The following is a 25,611-nucleotide window of genomic DNA, read 5'->3' as shown; positions in this document are numbered from 1 at the left end:
GAAATGCATTTTTATAAATTTTTAAAGTACTGTAATTTGCTTTGGAAAGATCCACACATTTCCTGAATAAATTAGTATTTCATACATTTGTTATACCTAAGAATTACAAACCATAGGCAGGCAAATAGCTGAGAAATATGTTCAAATGAGTCTATGAAGTACCAAATGAAGATTTAAAAATTTACTTGTTTCTTTCGTGGAGTTAAGCAGTCCAAACAACCCCCAAATAGAATTTCTTTCTTTAGATGTTAAAGGAATTTTTAAAATGTTGAAAACGGAACAGCTGGTGGAGAGCATCACATTCCACTGAACACCTCTAGGTCGGGAAGATGGAGGAGGGAGCAGCTTGAGAGGTGCAGCAGCACCCGCTTACCCACAGGGGTATGTTTCAAGACTCCCAGTGGGCACTTGAAACCACGGGTAGTATTAAACCCTATGCAGACTATTTGTTTCTTATATATACATACCTATGATAAATTTAATTTATAAATTAATCACAGTAACAGATTAAGAATAGCTAATAATAAATCAGAATCAGTTGGGCCGGTGTGGCGCAATGGTTGAGCGCCAACCCATGAACCAGGAAGTCGCAGTTCCATTCCAGGTCTCTAGGTTGGGCAGGACACATGCCCAGGTTTCGGGCAAGATCCCTGGCAGGGGATGTGCAGGAGGTAGCCTATAAATGATTCTCATCATCGATGTTTCTATTTCTCTCTCTCTCTCTCCCTCCCTCTCTCTGAAATCAGTAAAATAAACGCTCCAAAAAAAACAACAAACAGAATTATAACAACACTAGAAGCCCGATGCACGAAATTCGTGCAAGGGGCTTGGCTCTCACAGCCCCAGCTTCATCCAGAAGGACGTCAGGAAGGTCCCTCGGCTGACCAGTCTAATTAGCATATTATATAATACTTTTATTAGATACTATAATGAAAGTTACGTAAACGTGGTCTTCCTTTCAAAATACCTGATGTTACTGTGCTCACCATTCGTGTTGGGATAAGGTGAGCTATTGTAATACAATGCCTTATTAATAATAGTCAAGAGCCTTCACCTTGACCCTTAAAGGAAGCACTTTATGGCTTCTCTCTGACATACACAAATTGACAGCATCTCTGCTCTTGCACTCTGGGGCCATTGTTAAGTAAAATAAGTGGAATACAGGTTCTGCATTACCTCCACAGTCGCTGTGATAACTGAGATGCTGCTAAGTGACTAAAGTGGAGTTAAGCAGTCCAAACAACCCCCAAATAGGATTTCTTTGATATGATAGACTAAGGATGAGTCACGTCCAGGCATGACAGAGTGAGAAGGCTCAAGATTTCATCATGCTTCTCAGAATGTGGCACACTTTGAAACTTAGGAGTTATTTATTTCTGGAAACTTCCATTTAATGTTTTTCAGACCATGGCTGACCACAGGTAACTGAGACAACAGACAGTGAAATCAAGGATAAGGGGGCATTATTGTAACATGAAGATCGTAGCTAAGCGTGGGTGAAAGACCAAGTCTCTTTTCTAATAGTGGTGGAGACAGCTTGTCTATACCTCCTTTGGTTAGATAATTGGTCCGTTTCAAATTTTTTAATATATATAGATCTATGAAGACTATTTCTTCTTTAAAAATTACACTGTACCTTTACTGGTGTTAGACACTTCCCATCCTAAACTAATGCGTTTGTTTTGTATGCCATTAAGCAAGAGGATGGTGAGGTTACCTGATCTTCTATAGGCATGACTAGGATGCCTCCAACTTTCAGTAATATTTTCATGTAGTTCTCATGGTCTTTCTGGACTCCAGCTCCACAATAAATCCGATCATACTGATGACTGTCAGATGCTATCTGGAGGCAATTGCCAACCACAAATGCAGGTTCACAGAACTCAAATCTGCACGGAAAAACAAATACATTTTAATTCATTTACACAAAATATTAGGTAAAAAATGTAACATAATCCAGTTCTTTGAAGTAGTGAAGTTGCCAAAATTAATTCAAAGGATAAAACATGAAATTTGATTTAAATATCATACTTATGAAGTTTAACACTGATTAAATGTTATTATCCATGTAATATAGATATTTTAAAAACATTAACCTAAATTTTTGCCACTGAAACCTCACTTAAGGCTTAAAAAAAAATGGATATAATGAAAAGCCCATCACGACACCAATCCTGTGACACCACACACATGATAAAGAAAGAGAGAGAAAAAAAGGCTTTACTTTCCACTGCCCTTTAAAAACAACCTGAGTGGACACTGGGAATGGAAGGGCTGGTGCGGTGTGCGTGACAGTTTGTTACAATTAACAGCAAAGCTTTGTCAGGAAGATACCAGTGTGACCATGTAATCTTGCAACCACTAAGATCAGGGCGATTTTCCTAATACATTTTAGCAGAACTGTGTTACAGGACTGGGACAGAGAGCAGAATGAACAGTGATGTTCCTTAATGCTGCTTTGGCCCCATGAGAAATGGTTTCAGAGCGAAGGCATTTTATCCTGACCGCCTGCTCCTTGTTACAGTGTTGGTTCATGGCACAGAGAGTTGTGACTTTACAGACGTTCCTATTTAGAATTCTACTTTATGCCTTAAGTTCTGACAATCCTGAAAATGGTCTCTAACATAACAACATAATTACAACCTCAATGCACTAAAAACAAGTAATCATTTTTAAGGTTAATTAATGAAATATCCTTTCACTCTGAAGTAAATTAAAGTTACTATGACCACACAGCAAAAATCAGGCTATCGTTTAAGGAAGAAGTGATTTACATGAAAAGTTTCAGCATGCAGTGGAAAATGACACTGCTTGAATCACAATCTTTTATACCCTGTAAGCGTATCCTGCCCTTTGGTAATTAACGGACTTACTACACGGTAAGTTTTCATTAAAATACAGACACATTAGGATCCCCGACAGTTGAAGCGTTTGCCAGAATGACACCCGGTCCTCTCGGTGGAGTAGGGTGGGAGTGGGGCAGGGAGGGTTGAGAGTTGGGAGGGGGGTGTGTACTCTATAGTCTTTTCTCCACATCCCGCACTAAGGCAGTCTATGCCCCATTATTTCTTTTGCTGTAACCGCCCCCTCACTGCTCACACTTTTAAAGTCCCTCTTCCACTGTTTTGCCGCCTGCAGGGCAGGCGGGAGAGGCTCAAGCTCCTGAGGATGCCATGTGGGCTCTGTGTGACGCCACTGTCAAGCTGTCCTTCAGAATCATTTCCGGGCTCTGCCCTACCCACACGGACTATGTTGAATTATTTGCTTCTAACTGCTTAGAGGAACTATTATAAAGTGTTTTTGAAACACTGTATCTGTGCTGTTCCTTTGATAAATGCCTACAATCCCTTCGAGATACAGTTCAAATATTAGCTTTGCAATGAAATCTTATCCAACTCTTCAAGAGTACCTCGTTTTCCACTTGCATAGCACACACAACAGTGTAAATTTAGCTACAATAGGGACCATGTTTACTTTCTCTTTTATATTCAAGACTATGTTACAACCTATGATTATCTAAAATATGGCCAAAATATAATTTGTATATTATTTGTTGGCTTTCAAGTAATTAAGTATTGTGGATCAGGTGGTTTAATTATTTTATCAGACTCATAGTAAGCATTCTTAAAAAGTTAGACTATTTTCATGAAATTTATCTAAAATCTTCATTTTAAATATTTACTTTTATAATAATTTAAGTCAGTCAATTTTCAACATGAATATGACCATAAGACTTAAATAAAAATTTGAGTCTTTTACCATTAAGTTTTACCATTAAGTCTGTTTTAAAAGCTTCCTACTATTTAAAAAATGTGAGCTATCATCTAGAAAAATATCCTTACACGTGAACAACTTATAATTAAAACCATTTCTCATATTAGTGATATTTTATACATTATCATCCCAGCAAAATTAATTAGCAAGATTTTAGTGCTTGGTCTAAAATTAAATTTGTGACTCTTATAGTTACCTGATAGTAATCAACAAAATTCATTATGTCAAATTCTACTTATTGAGCTTGTATAAAGACTGGAAATACAATGGAAACATCCATTCCTGTATTTGTGGAAGAGACAGGCATCAAACTGTCTGACTAAAGATTAATTTACAACGATGGTAAGTGCTCTGAAAGCAAAGAAATATGGTTCTACAGGACTGAGGATGAGAGGAAACCAACAGGCCTGGGGAAGTACAGAAAGATTCCCTGTGAAATGAGAAGCCATGATGTTAAAAATGAGACAGGACAATCTAGACACAATACCCACAAGAGTAGCCACTAGCACCATGTGGATACTGAGCCCTAGAGTGTGGCTGGCTAGTCCATACTGAGGTGCAAGAATAAAATTAACCTGAGATTTCAAAGATTCAATACAGAAAAAGTAAAATATATCAATATATATCTTATATTCAGGTGTGTATTTATACGACAGATATATTTCAATAACCACATAAATTTCAGCAACTGTCCTACTTATCACGTACAAATAGAGAAGCATCAAAGACTTTCTCCTTAACACAATCATGCCTTTGAAATATTCTCCTGGTGTTTCTGCTGTCTTTGAATATTTCTTCTGAATTAATTGTATCTCATGACCTATTCCAGTACTTACAACATTTACTAAGCAAACCATATAAGAAACATACCGTATTTTTCGGACCATAAGACGCACTTTTTCCCCCCCAGAAGTGGGGGGAAAAAGTCCCTGCGTCTTATGGTCCAAACATAGCCTACACATATACTTTAAAAAAAAAGTTTTTTTACTTGCCCGGCTCTGTGTGGTCTCTGTGTGCTTGCCCGGCTCTAAAATGGTTCTAAATGCTGCTGTTTACTTTACAGAGTTGATTACATGTGTTTATGACTGTGATGTTGGGTTTTAATGCACATGAAATATTTTAGGACACTATTTGTTTCAGAATCTTTTTTTCTTCATTTCCCTTCTCTAAAAACTGGTGCGTCTTATGGTCCGGAGCGTCTTATGGTCCGAAAAATACGGTAAATATTTTGTCAACTTTCTACCCACCAACTTTGAATATGAACCCCAAGTTGACAAATTAAATGTACTAATCACAAAAAACTCAGGACTAGAAGAGAAACTTGCCCAGATTTTAAAAAATAAATTAAAAAAATTTAAAAAAAGGTAAAAAAATAAGTGCCTATGGCACTCTCTCTGTCAATATGATAGTTCTTTTACTAAATTTGTTACTATAAATAACTGTAGCTTAAATGCTTCAGAATGCATGTGTGTTTTTTCCAAAAATGCCAAAAAAATTTAAAAAGCAAAACTCAAATAATAAAATAAACTCTTTCCTTCTATGAATAAGTCAGCTGTTCTATATAACTGAAAAGCACTTTTTAGGAGCCTTTCTTAAGATCTTAAATAAGCCACCCTTATCCTAGGAGACAATTTGATGCTTTCCCCTTGTAATCAGATGAGAACAAGTATATTTGCTTCAATGTAGAAAGTATTACAAAGGATCATTGGAGAAAAAACAGATCTCTAAATTTATAAATAATTTCCTTTAGTGCAAATGGAACATATACTTCTAACATGCATATGGGGTCTTTACACTTTTATGTGACATATTTATATTAATTTCCTTTACGAGAATACTTAAATTTGAAAGTTTAGTTGAACTTGAGCCAATATTTCAAAAGGATTGAACTATTTCTAGATATAAAATATTAAAACTTGAAGGACAAAGTAAAATTGGGGAGAAAAGCATAATATTTTTATTATATTAAAAAATCTAGAACATAATAGTGAATTCACATACCAAACACATTACAAAAAGGTTATAACTACCAATTTAATAATTATAAAGAAAATGTCTGCCAGAGTATCCTATTTGGGGATTATTTATTATACTTACAACTATGACCTTTTCCACTAAATACCAGAACCCTTCATATTATTATAATAAAGAAAACAACTTTCAAATTGCCTATATTTACATATTTTTTCATATATTAATAAACTATTGATCATCTTTCCTAATAAAAAAAACTTATAGATGAGTTGTATATTTCTGACTAGGTATATACTTGAGGCTAATACTTAAGATATTTTGTATTCTGATACTAAAATTATGACTTTGATAATAGCATTTCATGTAAATGAAGTCACACTAATTGAGCTAATAATATTTTTTCCAAAGTCTATGATGAAAAATTTTCAGGCAAAGGTTTATAAATATGCTCATATCCATAGCACATATTCGTATCATATATGTAAAGAATAAATTATTACTTTCAGACGTAAATGATGGCATGTTATTGAGTAAATTGCAAATCCTATTAATTCTTCCAATGTAGAGAAGAAAAATAAAGAAAACATTTTCTTCCTTAGGCTCTTACTATCTTCTGAAAGCTACATCTTACCTTAAGATTCCATTGGCCTCTACAGGTAAAGGACATTTAAATCACCAATACATTTTCCATATAATCTGGAAGACTATAGCAATAAACTAACTAGAAGTTTTCAGTTCATTAGAAAAGAGTACTATACTATTTATAGATTTATATATAAAAGCTAAGCTAAAAAAAAGAGAGAAAATTCAAATTCAATCTTTTCACAGTAATTACACACTAAATGAAACCTTAAAAAAAAAGAAAGAAAAAAAATGGCAAGAGGTCTATCAAAATATTTCTATTTGGTTATAATTTTACTCATAAAAGTATGGTTCATGCATTCTTTCCCTAGTTTTTATGTTTGATTTAGGAAACTTCATTAAAATTTTATGTTATTGAAATGAAAAGCAGCAATCATTTTTATTCTTCGAAGAACATTTCCAAAACAATTCCCCAGATAAAAATGACTTACACTCCTAAATTACACTAAATTATATCTCCAACAATGTTATCTGTATAAAAAATAATTCTGAAATGTATGTTAACAACTACAAATTCACTTACTTTAGACTTATTTATTGATTTAAATATTAATTACTGTTTTTTACTCTCTTATGCAGAGAGGAAAACATATCTGACATACTCTTACTAATTTGTACAATAAAAATCATTTGTAAGAAAACAGAGAACACATATATGTTGGTTTACAACATGAACAATTGCTCAAAATAACACCAGGATGCTAATCACTTACCTTGGCGGTGGTTTTCTGTACAGGTGCATGTTGGAATATCTTCCTCTTGAGATGACAGATGATTCCGTTCACAGCAGGGACCTTGCCAACGTGCCCATATAATTCTTTTGATAAGCTGCTGGGAGATCGGGGTGACCTAGCCTTGCCCTGCAGCTTCCCTCTTAGACGGATAGTCTAGGTCTAGGAGCTGACTGAGAGTAGAAAAAACAACATTCCCCTTCAATACACTGTTGAGTGGGGCTGACAATTTGCACACCTAGTTTATATGTGCCACAGGATGCTGTCATTGAAATTTCAGACTCTTTTTCAATGGAATCAAGGATTTCAAGGCCACGGGGGGAAAATCCTACCTTGTTCTCAGACCTCATCCAAAACAAGCTGCCAAACAAATCCTAGAGACTTCTCTTTTATAAAACACTTTGTCCAAGTATACATTTTGCGTTGTAAGGGCTATAACCATTTCATTCAGTAAGATGAAACAGCAGAGCTTTCCATTGTGAAGGAAACTCAGGGATATGTTAATCTTTTGATCTCCACATGCTGTTAAACCATTCAGAACCTCTTACAATAAAAAATGAAGCTACTGAATTAAAAAATAAATTTAGACTAATGATTTTAGCTTTTCAATGTTTCCCTTCCAAATGCATCAAAATCACCTCAGAATAATTTAAGCATTATGTAAAGCAAAGTATTAAAGGTAAATACAATCATTTTTCATCGACTGAAGGCTTAGGAAAATAAAAATAAAAATCTCTGAAGATTTTATAGGAAATATGACAAGTACCTCATACAAAAGTAAATCTTCATGTATTTCAACATTATTTTTCTCCTAATAATGTATTTGAAGCCATTAAACTTTTCCCCATGCCATTTAACTTCTGTTAAAATATATCACTAACAGCCATAAGGACTATTTTTAAGAATCTCTGTCTCACCATATGAATGCTTGTCATGATTAAAATTTTTGTTTACAACCTGTAATAATAATGAAACTATTATCTGGACATTGGCACATAAAAATCTTCAAATATCTGAGAAATATTTTGAAATACTATTAATATGTATTTCTAGATAGTGAAACCACTTCAAGTATATTATAATTCTCTTCAAGACTAATCAGGACTACTCTAGTGATAAAGTTGGCAAAATATAGAAGTCTCTAATTTTCCAAAGCAAATCAGAGCACAGGGAAAATAAATCCCTATCACTGAAAATTATGACACACACTGCCATATATCAATTACATTTCCCATAATAAAATACTATACTAGCTCTGACATTAATTTAAAACTTACGCCTCAACCAAATTTGAGGCACACATTGCCTCTTCTGCTCATCTCTGCCCCCAATAGTAATTCACAACATAGGAACTACTGTCTTATAGGGAAATGGCACATCCCAAAGCATGCACTCTCTGAAGCCAGTGAACTACATATACATGTTTACATATTATATGAATATATGTGAGGCTATAAATAAATGCTATACCAATTCCTAACTCACTTGCAAAGTATTTCTAGGGTAAAGGTTTACTGCTCAGGCTCCTTTAATTGACTTACTCTTCCAATTAACCACACCTGGAGAGATGATTTTGCTTACTGCGCATGCACAAAACTGATTCATATCATCGGACCTTTCCCAATCTTCTCCTTCTCTCATGAAAGCCAGACAACTAAGGGCTAGACCCAAAGACTTGTCTAGATCACAGAGGGCTAAATAAAATGTTCTAGAAAGTTTGTATGAAGAGTAGAATGGGGATCACAAACTATGGGTAGCAGTCCAAATCCTGCCGGCTGCTTGTTTTTATACATGAAGTCTGTACGAGATACCCTGGACCACCCCAAAGATGAACAGGGAGGTCTCAGAGCAAATCAAGCCTGAAACATGGAGGCAAAATGACAAGCTGTCGTACTGCATGCATGTCACGAGAAGGCAGGTGCTTTGGGAAAGACAATAATCTGAGAAAATAACAGGCAGCAGACTGAATCTGAGATGGACTGACTGTACCATAAGCCACAGGAGGAAATCTGCAGGATCGGTGTGCCACAGGGCATTGTGGCCATCACTCATTCAGAAGGTCACCGGGGGCTGGAGCCAACTCAAGGGCACAAGGCACACGGAGAACACCCTGTGCCCATTTGTTCACGAAGTGTCTCTGGCTGCTTTTGCTCCATGATAGCAGCGTTGATCAGTTGCAACAGAGACCATTTAACCCAGGAAACCCCAAAATATTTACATTTACCTGGTCCTTTACTGAAAAATTCTGCCAATGTTTTAGAGGATCCTTGGAATCAAATGTCAGTTTTAGAACAGTATTGCAAAGGAATACTGTTAGGTAGAGCAAAGGAATAAACCATACAAGAACGCACCCCCATTTCTCCCATCTCCAAGTACAGTAAATTCAGAGTAGTTTCTCCAAGTTATTTCATCTGCTGCTACAGGTCTAAAGCATAGGAAACAAGTTTGACAGTACATGCATCATAATGTTAAAAGTTTTTAAAAGAAGGAATACTACTGTGAAGAATAAGAAACCTAGCTTGTTTTATAAAATAGCACACACAAAAACACACATTTGTATCTTTCAAAAGGTCATCTGACATTATATACTGTAATGTTGAGCAGCTCATCAATTTTCCCCCCTCACCTACTATATTTGAAAGTTCACTATGGATTCCAAACGACATATGTAAGAAAACTTTAAATAGTTGGTTTAAATCATGACATGACAATACTTTCAAAAAAGGAACTGATCCAAACCAGGGTAAACAAGATTGGAAGACTATTATGTTTGAGATGGCTATTCTCCATGTTACATATAATTGAATCATGTGTACTAAGGAATGTATAAATAGCAATCAATTTCTCGAGTTACCTTATATTATTTAAATTAAAATATGTATTTTAATGATACAAATAAATATATGAAACTGCTTAGAAATCAGATTTTTAAAAGCACTTTGTGTAACAACTTTTTTAAATTTAAAATAAGTATTATCCATAAACATCAAGAAAAATTAGACGGAAATCATCAAACACTAAAAGAAAACTACTTTATAATTTCTGTCCCTGAAATCAAGTGATATAAAAAAAGCCAATGAATGACTCAGCAACTCTTGATTATTTAATTTCCAACCACTTACTGTCTTATGCAAAATGAAATATTTTCCCAGTACCCATTGCTCTTTTTGCTTTAAAAAATATATATATATTTTATTGATTTTACAGAGAGGAAGGGGAAAGGATAGAGAGCTACAAACATAGATGAGAGAGAAACATCGATGAGCTGCCTCCTGCACACACCCCACTGAGGATGTGCCTGCAACCAAGGTACATGCCCTTGACCGGAATCAAACCTGGGACCCTTCATTCTACAGGTTGACGCTCTATCCCCTGAGTCAAGCTGGTTAGGGTCCTACTGCTCTTTATAGGCAAGATAATTTTATAATCTAAAATGCTTAACTAATATTTCAGAATGCTCTCTGAAAACCAGTTCTAGAATAGATATTTCTGGAACTATTTTTTTCAGACCAGTTAATTACTATAAGAATCAGTTTTAAAAATTAGTTGTAACACTTCAGTAACAACTATAAAATCTTACTGGTTATTTCAATTAAAAGAACTAGACATTTAGAAATTAAAAAGAGACATTTAGATCAGTCATTTCACATTTTATGACTCATCATTTTATATATAACAAATTTACATACTGCAATAATATGAAATACAGCCAAGGAAATTTGATCATTTTACAATATAATTACACTAGAGGCCCTGGGCACGAAATTTGTGCACAGATAGGATCCCTAGGCCTGGCCAGAGATCAGGGCCTATCGGGGCCTTCCAGCTGCCAGCCAGGGCCTCCCTTCCCCAGCTGCTGGCTGCCAGCCAGGAACTTCCTTCATTTCGTACCAGCCCTGGTGGTCAGTGCATGTCATAGCTAGCAATCGAACTCCCGGTGTCTCGGGCAAACTCCCCAGGGAGCACTTTGCATATTAGCCAAATATATAATACACACACACACACACACACACACACACACACACGAATACAGTTTTAGAAAAATTTTAAAAATTGAGACTCTTCAATATATATAATCATCAAACTTATCTGTGTTACAGATTATTTGCTATTTAAATTACATCAACACAAAAATGCTTTAAATAATGACATTTTACTGTTTCCTAGAAGCACACCCACTTGACAGCTGAGCTCCAAAAATACTTGTACAGAGATGCTTCAGTGATTCAAGATACTTCCTGAAGTTTGTTCCTCTTGTTTAATAATTGCATTATCTGTGTCATTATATCGATATATTGATACATAAAATAAATGTACTACTATCACACAACGACCTTATAATAGACCTTAAACATTTACTTTTACTAACATTACTTTTATATTTTTTAAGTTCAAATGTATTCAAAAGGTCCGACCTAAGGTATATACAGTTTCAGTATCAAAACAAAAAAAATCATACATCAATAAAAGTTCAGTAAGTTTAAAGTAAGTTCTAATAAATGATATGTTTCAATAAATGATATAAATTTTAATAGGAACTACTTAAAATATCCACATTTTAAGCACTTAACATGCTACTAATCTATTCATAAGACAGAAATACAACAGGATGCTAAAATTGAACATCAATTTCTTATACAATAAAATTACTTGGGCTAAAAAAAACTATTTTGTTGCTAACAATATGTTATTCTCGGAAACAGAATATGAACCAACACGGTAAGCACTTGAAAAATAATTCAAAATATGAATTAAATGTTCATTTATAAAGGCGAGTATAAATAATTTAAAGGATGGCATTCAGCAAATTGATGCAGAAAATTCAAGTGGCTTGCTTAAAGCCACTGAATGAATTATAGAACAAGATAAACTCTGAGCACTTTCAAATTCTCCCAAGCTTGCCTGACTGTGGTCTTGGATAACAGTTACAACCACATCTAAGTAGACACAAACCCTCCCCTTCCCTCGACAACACTGAGGATTTTACTGAAGAATATCAGTTTTCTGTTCTTCAACAAAAATCAGTGCCTCTTCAAAAGTGGCAATGGCAAAGGGGAATGAAAGACAAGGGCCAGGGTAAGCAGGAAGAGGGGCAGAGAAAGGGACAAGGAAGAAAAATACACTCCCAGCAGACATGCACAGGGCCTTCTTGGCTTCCTTTTTGGCACTGTTCCCAAGCCTACACGCTAGGAAAGAGCTCTCAGCTCTGATTCAGACTTCACCAAGTTTCTCACCTCCAGGGTCATGGTCAGGCCTACTCCCAACAAGGCGAGTTGGAACTCTGAATGGTTTTGCATTAAAACTTGGTTGTATAAAAGGACTAAGTTGCAAGTTTGTGATTTCTATCCTTTTAAATGTTCTCTGAAAATATGACTGGTTGGGAAAAATAAATGCCCTCCAAATTTTACATAATTTCAGAGTTGGTACTTCAGCATAAGAAGCCCTCGGTCCATGGAATTATCATCACTGAATGTTAGAAATATTACGCACCCAACAGACTTCCCTGTCAGCTGAAGAAGGAAAGACCAGTGTTTCTTCAAAGGGAAAGTATGAGCTCCAAATAATGGTTTTATAAACAAATCTCTCAAACACTACCCTATCACAAGATAGATCAATGTGTTTCTATCGTAGTTCCCTCTAGATATATTACCAAGTAATGGAATATTTTTAAGTCCCTTGTATGCTAACAGGTGTCATCCTTGTGTGACAATGAAAGAGGGCAGAACTACTAAATTACTATCCCAAAAGTATAAAACTAGTTCCAGAGAAGTATTCTAATCCAAGCATCTCTGAATCTTTAGAAATGGGGCTTGCATTATGTTTAATGAATGATAGTTAGCTTATTAATAAGTGACAGATGCATCATATTAAAAAATAAGTTATTTATTTATAACTTACTATAGATTTACAAGGAATGAAAGTTATATCACAGAATAATTTTTATGTTAATTTTTTTCTCATTTTATACCACATTGACGTTTGCTGCCTTCAATGGGAACAATTTAGGGTCAATAAATACTATTGAGGAACAGACATGTTACATATCTATTTATAAGTGCTTTAAAACCAAAACTACAGATGTAAATACTTACTTATCAAAGCTATCACTATTTTTGATGAAGCTCTCCAGTTTTTCCTTGGCATATTCCACCACATCTGAATGAAGCTCAATCCCATGATTTATTCCAAAAGGACCTGCAATCGTAGCAGCATTTTTACTTAAAAAATAAATGATAAGTCATTACAGAGCTTAATTTCTGCTCATTTGTCACAGGAACACTTAAAAGCGGGCTTGAAATATGTGAATATCTGTTAGCCACAGATTTAAAAAGCTACATGACAATCTCCGAATTTATACTGTCTTAATTAAAACAACAACAACAAAATAATGCTTATCTGTCAAGATAATACTGACAAAGTCAGATACTATACGAAGTTTAAAGTTCATCAATGGTTAAAAATGTAGTGATTCTAAAATCTCAAAACCACGGGCTATTAGATACTATAAACATATCTCCCAGGATCCAACCACTACCCAGTGACTGCTAACTTCAAGGGCCAAGACCACATTCTGTCTTCTGGAGCTCTCATTGTCTAGTACAGTGGTCAGCAAACCGTGGCTCGTGAGCCACATGCGGCTCTTTGGCCCCTTGAGTGTGGCTCTTCCACAAAATACCACGGCCTGGGCCAGTCTATTTTGAAGAAGTGGCGTTAGGAGAAGTTTAAGTTTAAAAAATGTGGCTCTCCAAAGACATTTCAATCGTCGTACTGTTGATACTTGGCTCTGTGACTAATGAGTTTGCCAACCACTGGGCTAGCAGAATGTGACCATCAAAGTCAACTCTCTACAGAGCAGATTTTCCTCTCCTGTGCCCCACTTCCCATTTCTGACTTGGTATATCTTTTTAAGGAAAGCCAAGGATGAGTAACATTCCAGGAATTAGGAAAGTGGGAGGGCTTTCTCAGCCGCTGAAGATTTGGGGATGGCTCCCTTCCCGCCCCTGGTTACCAGCTTACTGACAACATGACTTAACTGGATTCACATCTCACAGGCCACTGTTACTGCGCATGCTGCCTGATCCACAGTCCCCAAATCCATCTGATTAAACCAGCTATTTTCAAACTTCTGAAATTGAGCCAATCAGGTTTTCTACTCTACATTCATTATATTAGTTTAGAGATTGGTCTCCTAGGAGAAAGTGTAATCTTGTATTTGTGTATGTGCTATTTATTTTTTCTATCTTATATAGACGTGTGTACTGTACCTTATATCTATCATAGGAACTACTTAACTGGATGTGCACCCTACTGACTGTCATTAAAAATACAATATATACTAAAATGTTAAAATAACAATAAAAAATCAGTCACCAATTATCATGCTTGAATGTTTAGAAGGCCCTAAAAAGTGGTTTGTGATCTAGAAACTACCTAAACTATAAAAATTAAACCAAAATGTTCATAAGCTATCTTAGAACCCAAATCAGATCAAGATAATGCTTTAACCTACTATATATATTTTTTTATTTAAATATATTTTATTGATTTTTTACAGAGAGGAAGAGAGAGATAGAGAGAGCTAGAAACGTCGATGAGAGAGAAACATTGACCCCAGCTGCCGGGGATGTGCCCACAACCAACGTACATACCCCTGATCAGAATCGAACCTGGGACCTTTCAGTCCGCAGACGTATGCTCTACCACTGAGCCAAACCGGTTTCGGCTAACCTACTATATTTTTATCATATTGCATTAGATTATTTAAAAAAACAAAACTGATTCTGCCTGGCCAGTATGGCTCACTGGTTGAGCATCAACCCATGAACCTGGTCAGGGTTCGAGTCCTGGTCAGGATGCATAGCTGGGTTTCAGGCTCCATCCACAGTAGGGGGTGTGCAGGAGGCAGCCGATCAATGATTCTCTCTCACTATTGATATTTCTATTTCTCTCTCCCTCTCCCTTCCTCTCTGAAATCAATTAAAAAATATTTTTTAAAAAGCACGAGTCAAAGAGAAAAAAGGTAAAAGATTTTAAAGTAAACATAAAATAATTCTAATAGAAAGGTACAAGCTGTCAATAGAAAACAATGAAGCCATATCCAAAAAAAGTGTTAACATTTTCTAACATTATCTAACAGATGAAGCATAAACTTGACTTTGTATTCAATAAATTCCAATGTTATTCTGTATTTGTCAATGTGAGATATTTTCCTAAGAAATAATAAATGCTTAATTTTTGTAAGACATATTTTAAAAAATAAGACTTGTAACAGGTGACCACTATATCTTTAATGGCTAAATACTAAAGAGAAAATAGAAACATTACAGAAGTCAAAGTTTATTATGACAATATACTTATTAGAAAAATCTAGGTATCTTATATGTTAGAAATGATTTTTAAGGCTGGCAATAGCCTGTTTATTAAGAGTAATAACCAATATAATAAAATACCAATATAATAAAATCTAGTGACTGTTTTTCTTTTATAGTGGTTGGATCTAATCTAACTCATTTATCACCTACCAGTTAGCCAATAATCAAGGCTTATACATGAAGGTCAATAATTATTAGGTATAGGTATGAAGTGTCCATCAACATTCCTTATTTACATCTATGCTGACCCCATACCACCCAAAATGCCCTGGTTCCCCCTACTCTAAGTACCCCGAAAGACTGTATGAGTGTGATGTGCATGGCAGATGTCTTCACTAGGAAGACGTCTATATAAGAAGAAATCTGAGAGCTGTGTTCGACACTGGGATGCAGTCATCAGTACCTTTAGAATTGTCAAGCTAATTTGCAGAACGCGGCTACAAGCAAAAAGTACTTCCTAACATGAAACTAGCAGAGCTCTAAAGATGAACTAATTCAAGATCCACCACTGCCATGGAGGACTCAAATCTGAACACTGTGGGTGGTGAGAAAGTGAATTTAAGGGCAGATGTCTAGTGTCCAACCTTGGTTCCGCCACTTAACAGCTGCATAATCTGAGATCAGTCACTTAGCATTTGAAGTCTTTCCCACACAGTATAAAATGGGCCCTGAGAAAAGCATGTAAATTATGTAAAAGTGCTTCATATGCTATACAGTACAAGATGGGTACGCATCGTTAAGACTTAACATGTGTGCCCTTCTCCTTGTATACTGAACTTGTTAGTTGTGGAAGCCAAACCATAACCTACATATGGTTCTCAACCCTGATTTCATATTAGAGCTAGAGGCCGATGCACAAATTCGTGCACAGGTGCGGTGCCTCAACTGGCCAGCGATCAGGGCCCATCTGGGCCTGTCTCACCCAGTCCAGATTGGGCCAATCGGGCTGGGGATTGGGGCTCGATTGGGGCTGGCCAGCCAGGGGGAAGGGACCACAAGAGGTTGACTGTGGGAACACACTGACCACCCGGGGGCAGCTCCTATGTTGAACATCTGCACCCTGGTGGTCAGTGCACATCATAGTAACCAGTCAACCAGTTATTTGGTCATAACAGTCGCTTAGGCTTTTATACTAGTATATAGTATAAAGTGCTATCTTTATTACACTTGAATCTTAGAAATTATTACACAAAATCTGAAAGTGTTAAAGGACCAGAGATGGACTCAAACCCCTATATAAACTAAATGTCTAAAATGTTGAAATACTGTCCTAGCAGTTTGGCTCAGTAGATAGACGTTGGCCTGTGGACCAAAGGGTCCTGGGTTCAATTCTGGCCAAGGGCACATACCTTTGTTGCAAGCTCCTTCCCACCCAGAGCCCTAGTCAGGGCTCGTGCAGGATGCAACCAATCGATGTGTTTCTCTCACATTGATGTTTCTCTCTCGTCTTTCCCTTACTCTTCCACTCTCCCTAAAAATCAATGAAAAAATATCCTCAGGTGAGGATTAACAAAAAAAAAAAAGTTGAAATATCAATCAAACTGGATTATAGTAATGCTTGCACAATTCTGCAAATTTTACTAAAGCTCACTGAATTGAGTGGGGCTAAAGTGAAAGCAAAAACGCGAGTATTTGAGATCTCTGCCCTGATATAAAGAGAAAAAGTAGAGAGATCAAACATGATGGCAACATATAGCTTAACTAATTAGCTCTTTTGGACAATACAGCAGTTGTTGGTATTTACATATGTTGGCAATAAGTTTCCTGTTAAGCACAAAGCTTATTAAGTGTTTCACCTTTAGGACTAGTATGATAGTGCAGAGGCAGTGAAATATTCAGTGTTGGAAAGATTCAGGCAGTCTCTCCACACTCATTCCTATTACTAACTCGGCAACTAGGGAAAGAGATTAAGAAAATCATTAAGCTGGATGAACCTTGATATTATAGCGAATCCCTAAGCAAAATAGATCAAAATAAAGAAGAAGCATACCTACCCGAATCAGAAAGATTATCAGAATAATTTGCCATCACAGTTCTGATATTTAACTCAACTCTGGGAAAGCAGAGGACTTGGCAAGGTTCTTTTCTTGTATCCTATTTTGCAAGGGGATTCCCTAGGTATGATCAGATAGTACTGAGAGAATCAATTAAAAACAAGAATCTTTGTGAAATTCCTAGTTCTATATATACGTATTTTATTGATTTTTTTACAGAGAGGAAAGGAGAGAGATAGTCAGAAACATCGACGAGAAACATCGATCAGCTGCCTCCTGCAAACTCCCCACTGGGTATGTGCCCACAACCAAGGTACATGCCCTTGACCGAATCGAACCCGGGACCCTTGAGTCCGATGGACCCCAGCACTCCATACACTGAGCCAAACCGGTTAGGGCTAGGCAGACTCTTAATGAGAAGAGAGTGGAAACAAGAAGAATTTATCTTCGACTTGAAACTCAACAAGCTGTCAAAATGAGATGATCCATTCTCTAGGACTGGGGCAAATATGAATTTATGAATAACTGCTTTAAACGAACTCCAATCACAAGAAATTTCCTTAAGATAAACCTTCCTTTCCCACACGCAGTAACAAAAGCTCTCTGAAGATGATAGCCTGTCCTTTACAGGTGTGTTTCTGGATGCTCATGGAAACTCCTCAGGAGTATCTTTCCCATCTGCATCATCACAGCACAGATGCCCTGCTCTCCCTCTGCAGTGCACCTGTCATCGCGTCTTGTGACTGGGAGAGCAGCGTGGCTGAGAGCCAGGGTGTTACAGTTACTTAATAAGGAGAGGACTCTGTTAACAAGGTCACTGTGAAGCAACACAGCCACCTCCGGTTCACCGCACTCACACAATTACGGGAGCACACGGCACCCTTTTGTGGGTCTAGTTCTGAGTGACTTTTAGGGATGAGTCCTCCCTTCCTTGACTCAAATGCTCTCAAAATACAAACCAAAAAAGGGAGACGGTTTAAAAAAAAATAAAACTTCCTCAGAAGTTGGACAGATCTAATATTTATTAGCTGGAATCATAGTTTTACAGACTCTATTCTTTCTCCCTTTCCTTCTTTAAGATGTTTTTTATTTTATCTTTCTTGCAAAATAAACTATTTCCCGCCGAGATCGGTTTGGCTCAATGGATAGAGCATCGGCTTGGGGACTGAAGGGTCCCGGGTTCGATTCCGGTCAAGGGCATGTACCTTGGTTGCGGGTATATCCCCGGTGGGGGGTGTGCAGGAGGCAGCTGATTGATGACTCTCTCTCATCGATGTTTTTAGCTCTCTGTCTCTCTCCCTTCCTCTCTGTACAAAATCAATAAAATATATTAAAAAAAATAAAATAAACTATTTCCCATCCAAAGGAGAGAAGCTGTATCTTGGTCTTAACTGTGCAGGATCACACACAGTAAGGCTTAGATTATCTAGTAACTGTAGTCATACATGTAACTAAAGACTCTTGGCTCCCTGGAGACTTGTAACAGGAGGAAAACACCTAGTGCGTTGTGGCTCATTTACACCGGGGTCTGCTTCCCCACACTGCTCTGTGGTATGGACTGAAAGGCATTCCAGATACAATGAAGTGTGAGGTTACCCTACAAATGCACCTGGTCACAGGTATCTAATCTCTTGGGAGACCGGGACTAAGAAAGGGAGTTTGAGAGCCACCTCACTGCTGGCAGGGTTACTAGTCCCTCCCCTTTCTCCCCAGCCAGGCCTCTGGCTAGACCGACCTCCTTCAGCAGAAACCGGTCTACAGGGTTGGAGAAGTGGAAGACAGGGTAACAGCTACTCTGAGGCTGGCAAGACATGGCGTGAGGCCTGGACTCCAGCCTAAAGTTGCCAGAGCTGGCCAAGAAATGCGCTGATTCAAAGGCAACTTTTGAAAAGAAACCTACCTGCTCTCCCCACTCACTTGCTTTGATTTGGAGACTGTCTCAAAGCCCAGAGGTCCCTTTGCCAAAGAGGCACCAGATACAAGAGCGAGATGCCTGGCGTTCCAACCTGCAGAGGAACTCCTGTCTCATGGGAGCTGCTAAATTTCTTTCTCGGTAAAACTTAATTATTTGCTACACTTTTGAGGAATTATTACTTATCAAAAGATCAATTGTGGGAGGAAAATGCTCTATTTTTAAAAAAATTAAATAGATTGCCGGTTCCATGATTAAGAAATTAAAGAGTGAGCCAGTGTGTAGGAAAGGAAAATTTCAGGACTAAGAATGCCTTAAATGTCATATGTGACCACATAATTTATTGTTCAAACGGGGATACTTTGGGGGGAAAAAAGAACATGGTTGATGATGATGCTTGCAGGGATCAACAAGGACTGGAACCTGGTTACCCTAGCAGGGGTGGGGAAACTTTTTCCACCACGGGCCATTTGGATATTTATAACATCATATTACAAAATTTTCAACTTAAAAATTAGCCTGCTATATTTGGGTCAAACACTTAATTATCTCACCCCTGATGCCTTGGCAGGGCCAGACCAAATGATTTCAAGGGCCTTAAGGGCCCATGGGCCGGGTGTTCCCTACCCCTGCTACAGTGTAATCAGAGATTCTCTAGTTAAAATCTTGCAATGATTCCCCATCCCTTTAGAGCAAATGGTAAACCAGTCTTATCCCTAATATTTGGGCATACAATAATACACTTCAACTACAGCACATAGCCCATTGGATGAGAAGTGCTGGTTTTGTCTCTCCTCTCCCCTTCTCTCCCCCCAAGCCTGTGAATTCAAGGGCAAGAGGCTGTGTTATGGGCCTTCATGCTCCGCCTAATTCTTGCCTCACAGCAGCTCTCAGGAAATACTAGGTGGCTTAGTAAAACTCATGGGTGTTCGTTCTCCATCCAACACCATAATGTCCTAATAGATTTTCCTCTAGCCACGCGATTTCCACCCAGTTCCATATTTTCCATCTGCCACCTCCTAGCGATGTGACTTTAGGCAAGATATGTAACTTCTGTGCTTCAGTTTAACTCTCCAATAGACACGGAAATCTATTAGCCCTCGTAGTAAGCACCCGATACACTTCTCCCAGACAGAGCTATCTGTCCCTTTTGATCGCTGCTGGGTACTCACACCAGAAACAACACCTGGCAGCACAGGCAGTTACTGAAGGCAGGCTGAATCCTTAATGACAGGTACTTCTCTCTTCTGCGGTGTATTTCCCATCCTCTGCTCTGTCTGCCAGTGCCACATCCTCTGGATCCCACATACTCCTGTGTCTTTAACAAAAACCTGGCACCATGCCCTTGAAAATGATAACTATCAAACTCGATGCCCGCAGTCAGAACACTTTACCTGAAATAAGTTACTTTATACTCCTCAGACTCCTGCCTACCAACTGTTCCGTTTTAAGTACAGACAATGACTGGGGGTTGGAAAACAATTCTGAGAGCTCTTGAAGTCTAGGACTGGATGCAGAAGCTAACGTGAGTGTCCACGCCGGGACTAAGCAAAGTTTACTATTACTTTGTGCTCCCATTGAAGGAAGTCAGCTACTTGGAGCATAAACATTCAAACATATACTGTACACTAACGAAGTTACAGACCCTGACAAACACACACAGTCATACACACTTAGCTTACTTTTGAAAGAAGAATTTTACAAAAATAAATTACCTAAAATTAAGCCCACCATTGTACTTAGATAGCCGGTTCCACTCCCCAGGTTAAGGAAAGACAATCCTGGCTGAAGTTTCAGTGCTTCCATGACTTCAGAGTAAATGCACGGCGCCGACAGGTGTATGTTCCCGTGCTTCCAGGCCAGGTCTTTGTAAGCGTTGTCCCTGTAGCCTTCCAGGTAGTAATCGCCGCGGTCAATGGCTCGGAAGGCCTGCTCCACTCTTTCCGTGCGGATATACTGAGCTTCTTTCAAGTTATCGATTAAGTCATCGTTATCTTCCCCGGCGCTCACCGCTCCTCCCATGACAGCATTCAAGTCAAACCATAAATTTCAAAATGTAATAAAATTATAGCAGAAATGGCTTCAAATAATGTGCGGTACAGTTTGTTTTCCTCTTATTATTGCACTTGATTTCCAAAAGTAAGTTAATCCTGAAAGGGAATAAAAATAGACAGGTTTAAATTAATGCTCAAACGGAAAGTCAGTCCAGTTTATTAAATATATCATTATTATAACTAACTACCATTTCTCAAGGACATATTCTATTCCAGGTACAGTGTAAAGCTCCTTAAGTACATTCATGTACTTGTTCTTACAACATCTACAAAAGGTAGTTTTAAGTATGGCCTCATCTGAACAGGTGGGGAGTTTGGAACACAGCAAAGTTAAGTCTCCTCATACTATGAGACCCAATATGGTAGCCACCAGTCACATGTGGCTACCTAGACCTAAATTAATTAAAGTTAAATGCAATTTAAGTTCAGTCAGTCATACCACATGTGATGTGCTTAATAGCTATGTGTGGCCAGTAGCTGCCATACCAGACAGTGCTGCTCAGTATGGGAGACCCTGCTGGGCACAGTCCCAGGTCTTTCAGACTCCAGAAACCACGCTTTTACTCACCAGCCCCTGCAGCCTCCTTCAGAGGACTGCAGTCTAATCTAATATGCATGGATTAATTTAAAATCCTAAACTTAGAAATTTGCTAACAATTCCCAAATGTACCACATAAATTAATAATGACAACACAAAGAATATTGTACCCAAACAGCTACTTACAAACTGTATAAACAGACCTACATTTTTAAAGTATGTATGTGTATAAAAAAGTGTTTTGTCTGGTAAATGTTGTCATGATAAATAAGACAATAAATTTTATTAACAACCTTAATAGTTTAAGCACTAGAACACACATTTTATCGTTTCCTCGAAAATAAGACAGTGTCTTATATTAATTTTTGCTCCCAAAGATGCGCTAGGTCTTATTTTCAGGGGATGTCTTATTTTTCCATAAAGAAGAATACGGTACACATTTATTGTTAAATGAAAATAAAGGAAATTTATTACCTGTATACGGTACGGTAGTACAGTAGCTGTCAACACAAACCAGACAAACTGTGAAACCTACAGTATCAAGAATTTACTCATTTATTCAATGATAATCATGTCATCGTCTTCTGGAACATCATCATAACAATCCAATTCCTGAATTTCCTGGTGAGTTTTTTGTGACTCCATTTCTTTCAGAATCAGTGGGCCAAATCTCCCATGTTTAGCAATAGCATTCTGAGACAGAGCCTAGGGGGGGCCTTATATTTCACTCAGAAGGAAACCCGTAAGTAGGTCTTATTTTCAGAGGATGTCTTATTTTTGGGGAAACACGGTACATACATACACAAAGAACTTTTTTAATAAGTCAAACTCAGTATCTCTGAATGAAACATAATTGCATCTCAATGGAATAAAAATGTCAATACATGTTACTGAATATACAACTTAAGTTTCGTTAAATTATAGTTAATAACTAAATTCATATATCAATTTCTGAATTAGTAACTCAGGAGAGAGGGCAGTGAGAAATGAAATACCCATGGCCAAAAACAAGTCATGTCAGCCAACTCTGGCCAAGCCAACCCTGACTCTCGACTTGAGAGAAGAAAAGCAATCGGGTCTCGAACTTCTCGGGATCCTCAGACCCAGCCACCAGGTGCTCCAGCCCTCCTGGGGCGGCCTCCTTACAGAGCCTGCCATGTCTGTCTGTGTCCCCCTTCTCTTTTCTTAGGACCCCTTAAACTTTCTGCGAGGGAACACCGTGAATTGGCATCACATTCCTATTGAACTTATTCTAACTCACACAAACTTGGATGACTTCAATGCCCTCATAATCAAAGAAAGAAATCCCTTTAAAAGCACAAGGGCTTACGGCACCATTCTCCTGCAGGAGTGTTATTTCGTGGCATACGGTGCCATCGGAGGTGCCAATCTGCGGGTCCTTTAAGAGGTCCTTTTGTAACTCAAGCATATCAACTCACTGAGTGCCAGTCTGGCATTTAAGGGTTTTTTGTGTGTGTTTTTTTAAAGACGGGGCCTCTAAACATTAGCTTTTTCATCTGCTACTCAGAGAATGAATGTCTTCCTGAGATTAAAGGAAAAAAGGCTAAACAGATTGATTCCTGCCAGTCTCCAGTGCGGCGCATGCCTGAGGATTTTATAAGGATTTTATAATTCTGACTAACCAAAAACATTAAACAAATGGCTGTACTGGAAATGCCATAATTTTACTCGTTTTTTTTTTTGTTTTGTTTTGTTTTTTTTTAAATTCTCCCCTGGGATATGATTCTAGAAAGAGATGAAGGGCGAGGGAGGAAAACAGAGAAACATTGATGTGAGAAACATCCATTGACTGCTTCTGCACACGCCACAACCGAGGGTTAAACCTGCAACCTGGGCTTGTGCCCTGACCCCGGGAATCGAACCCTCGACCCTTAGGACATGAGATGATGCGCCAACCAATTGAGCCACACTGGCCAGGGCCATAATTTATTAGTCTGAAAAGCTATCCCTCTTGCTTGGTTCTAGGACTGAAGAATGACCAGGTCTTTCTCAGGTTCCACTGAATTCCTGAACTCTGATCTATCCAAAATTATCACAGCAAGACAAAAAACACTGACTTTACAATACAGAAGCTCGCATACTGGGTGAGAAAGGCAAGAGGAGGAATCAAGCAAACAAGAACTACCACCATTGGCTGGCAGACACTGTACTAAGCCTATAAGGAAGGCTCACATGCCCGTTTTCAAGTGAGGAGCCACCTGTAGAGGTAGGGAGCGCTACGCTACACTGCGTGTGACCACCGCCTCAGGAGCCCAGAGAAACCCAAAGCAGAAACTGACTCCAGGAGTCAAGGATGCTTCCTAAAGGCGTGATTCATGTAATACTTTTAAAGGATTAACAAAGTGATGAGTTGAGAAAGAAATTGGTATTTAAAGCAAGAGAGCAGATGTATTTTTTTGGAAATTATAAGCATTTGGGTACTATTCAGCACCTTAAGAACTTGCTCCTAGAGGCCAGTTGGGTTTTTGTTGTTGCTGTTGTTTTGTTTTTTGGGGTTTTTTTGGGGGGAAGCGCTGGACCCTTTCTAAAGTCTGATTATATTACATCCCCTCTCTCTATTAAAAGATAAATCAAAAGTTTTGCATATAATTTCAGAACGACACTGAGTTAAGAGATCCATGAGTCTACTCTAACTTAAGAACATCTACTATGGGCAGCAGAGCGTGGCCAGTCACAGATGTTAACGAAGGAGAGAATTACATTTCCACTGCAGAAAGTGCAGTGTACTCTGGGTTTCAGACCTGTTACAATAGACCTGAGGCCAGGTACTCAGAGGGCTGGAAAAGAAAACCACCTTGTCAACAAGGAGCAGTGCCAAACTGTGAAACCAGTTCTCCTGGACTTCTTTCTGGCTAGCCTCGCAGGAAAAACAGATCTGAACAGAAAGCTGCAAGGATAGGCAGGAGGGAGGTGGTTGGTCGGGAAGGGCTTCCTGGCATAGGAGGCACAATCAGCTACAAGGCATGTTTCTTTAACACAGATTTGCTCATGTATTTTGTATATAGGGTAATGTGGTGGAGATAATGAGGAAGTTGTGGTGGCTTCATGTGTTGGAAGTGATAGGAAAGAACAAGCTACCACTATTAAAGAGATACCTTAGCCTGGGAATTATGTATGTATGTGTGCATGTAGGTATAGATAGATGATAAATAGATATGGCAGTTAGATGCAGGTACAGTACAAGTAATCTGGAGGAGCTATAAATGCAGACGGGAAAAAAAAAGCTAAGACATTTTCCCTGAATTAAAACAGACTAATAAAGGCTATATCCAGGTTCAGATTTTAAAATTTTGATGAAAATGATACCCATAGGCAAACTATTCCCGAGCCTAAATCTTAAATCTCATATGAAAAAGATGAGCCCAAGGGTTTACAGCTGTGCATAAGTGCAAATCCCAGGAAAGGTTTAGCTGTGCTAAAATTTTCACTAAGATTGCCTCTGTTCTAGCTGCTAAACTGCTGTTGTGTTGAGAGTAAGTCCCAGGGCTGCACTCCTCACAAGCCCTAATGGTTTGCACAACATTAGCTGTTTTCAGAAGTTACAGTAGAAAACCCAGTCCTTGACCTCTATTATTTTAGGAGGCCTCCGGGGCCCTAGG

The 25,611-nt window shown here is 38.0% G+C and overlaps 1 protein-coding gene across 6 annotated transcripts in view; it reads right to left on the bottom strand.

The window, feature by feature from the left end:
• Window positions 1–25,611, bottom strand: part of PCMTD1 (protein-L-isoaspartate (D-aspartate) O-methyltransferase domain containing 1) — a 43,009-nt gene that overhangs the window by 5,396 nt on the left and 12,002 nt on the right. For 3 of the 6 annotated variants that reach the window (XM_036437565.2, XM_036437566.2, XM_036437567.1), the window contains exons 2-4: window positions 21,115–21,549; window positions 13,214–13,316; window positions 1,718–1,889 (exon numbers count right to left, since the gene is read on the bottom strand). In XM_036437565.2, the coding sequence (XP_036293458.1) occupies window positions 1,718–1,889; window positions 13,214–13,316; window positions 21,115–21,421 (582 nt within the window). In that variant the 5' untranslated portion in view covers window positions 21,422–21,549. Of the gene's footprint in view, window positions 1–1,717; window positions 1,890–7,103; window positions 7,295–13,213; window positions 13,323–21,114; window positions 21,550–24,806; window positions 24,832–25,611 lie in introns of those variants that run through there. The other 3 variants (XM_036437568.2, XM_036437570.2, XM_036437571.1) reach the window with 3 other exon arrangements.

This window comes from Pipistrellus kuhlii, unplaced genomic scaffold, assembly GCF_014108245.1.
Source record: "Pipistrellus kuhlii isolate mPipKuh1 unplaced genomic scaffold, mPipKuh1.p scaffold_m20_p_14, whole genome shotgun sequence".
NCBI classification, from domain to species: Eukaryota; Metazoa; Chordata; class Mammalia; order Chiroptera; family Vespertilionidae; genus Pipistrellus; species Pipistrellus kuhlii.
Note: the sequence above shows the minus strand (reverse complement) of the source record. Positions and strands in the feature narration are given on the sequence as shown.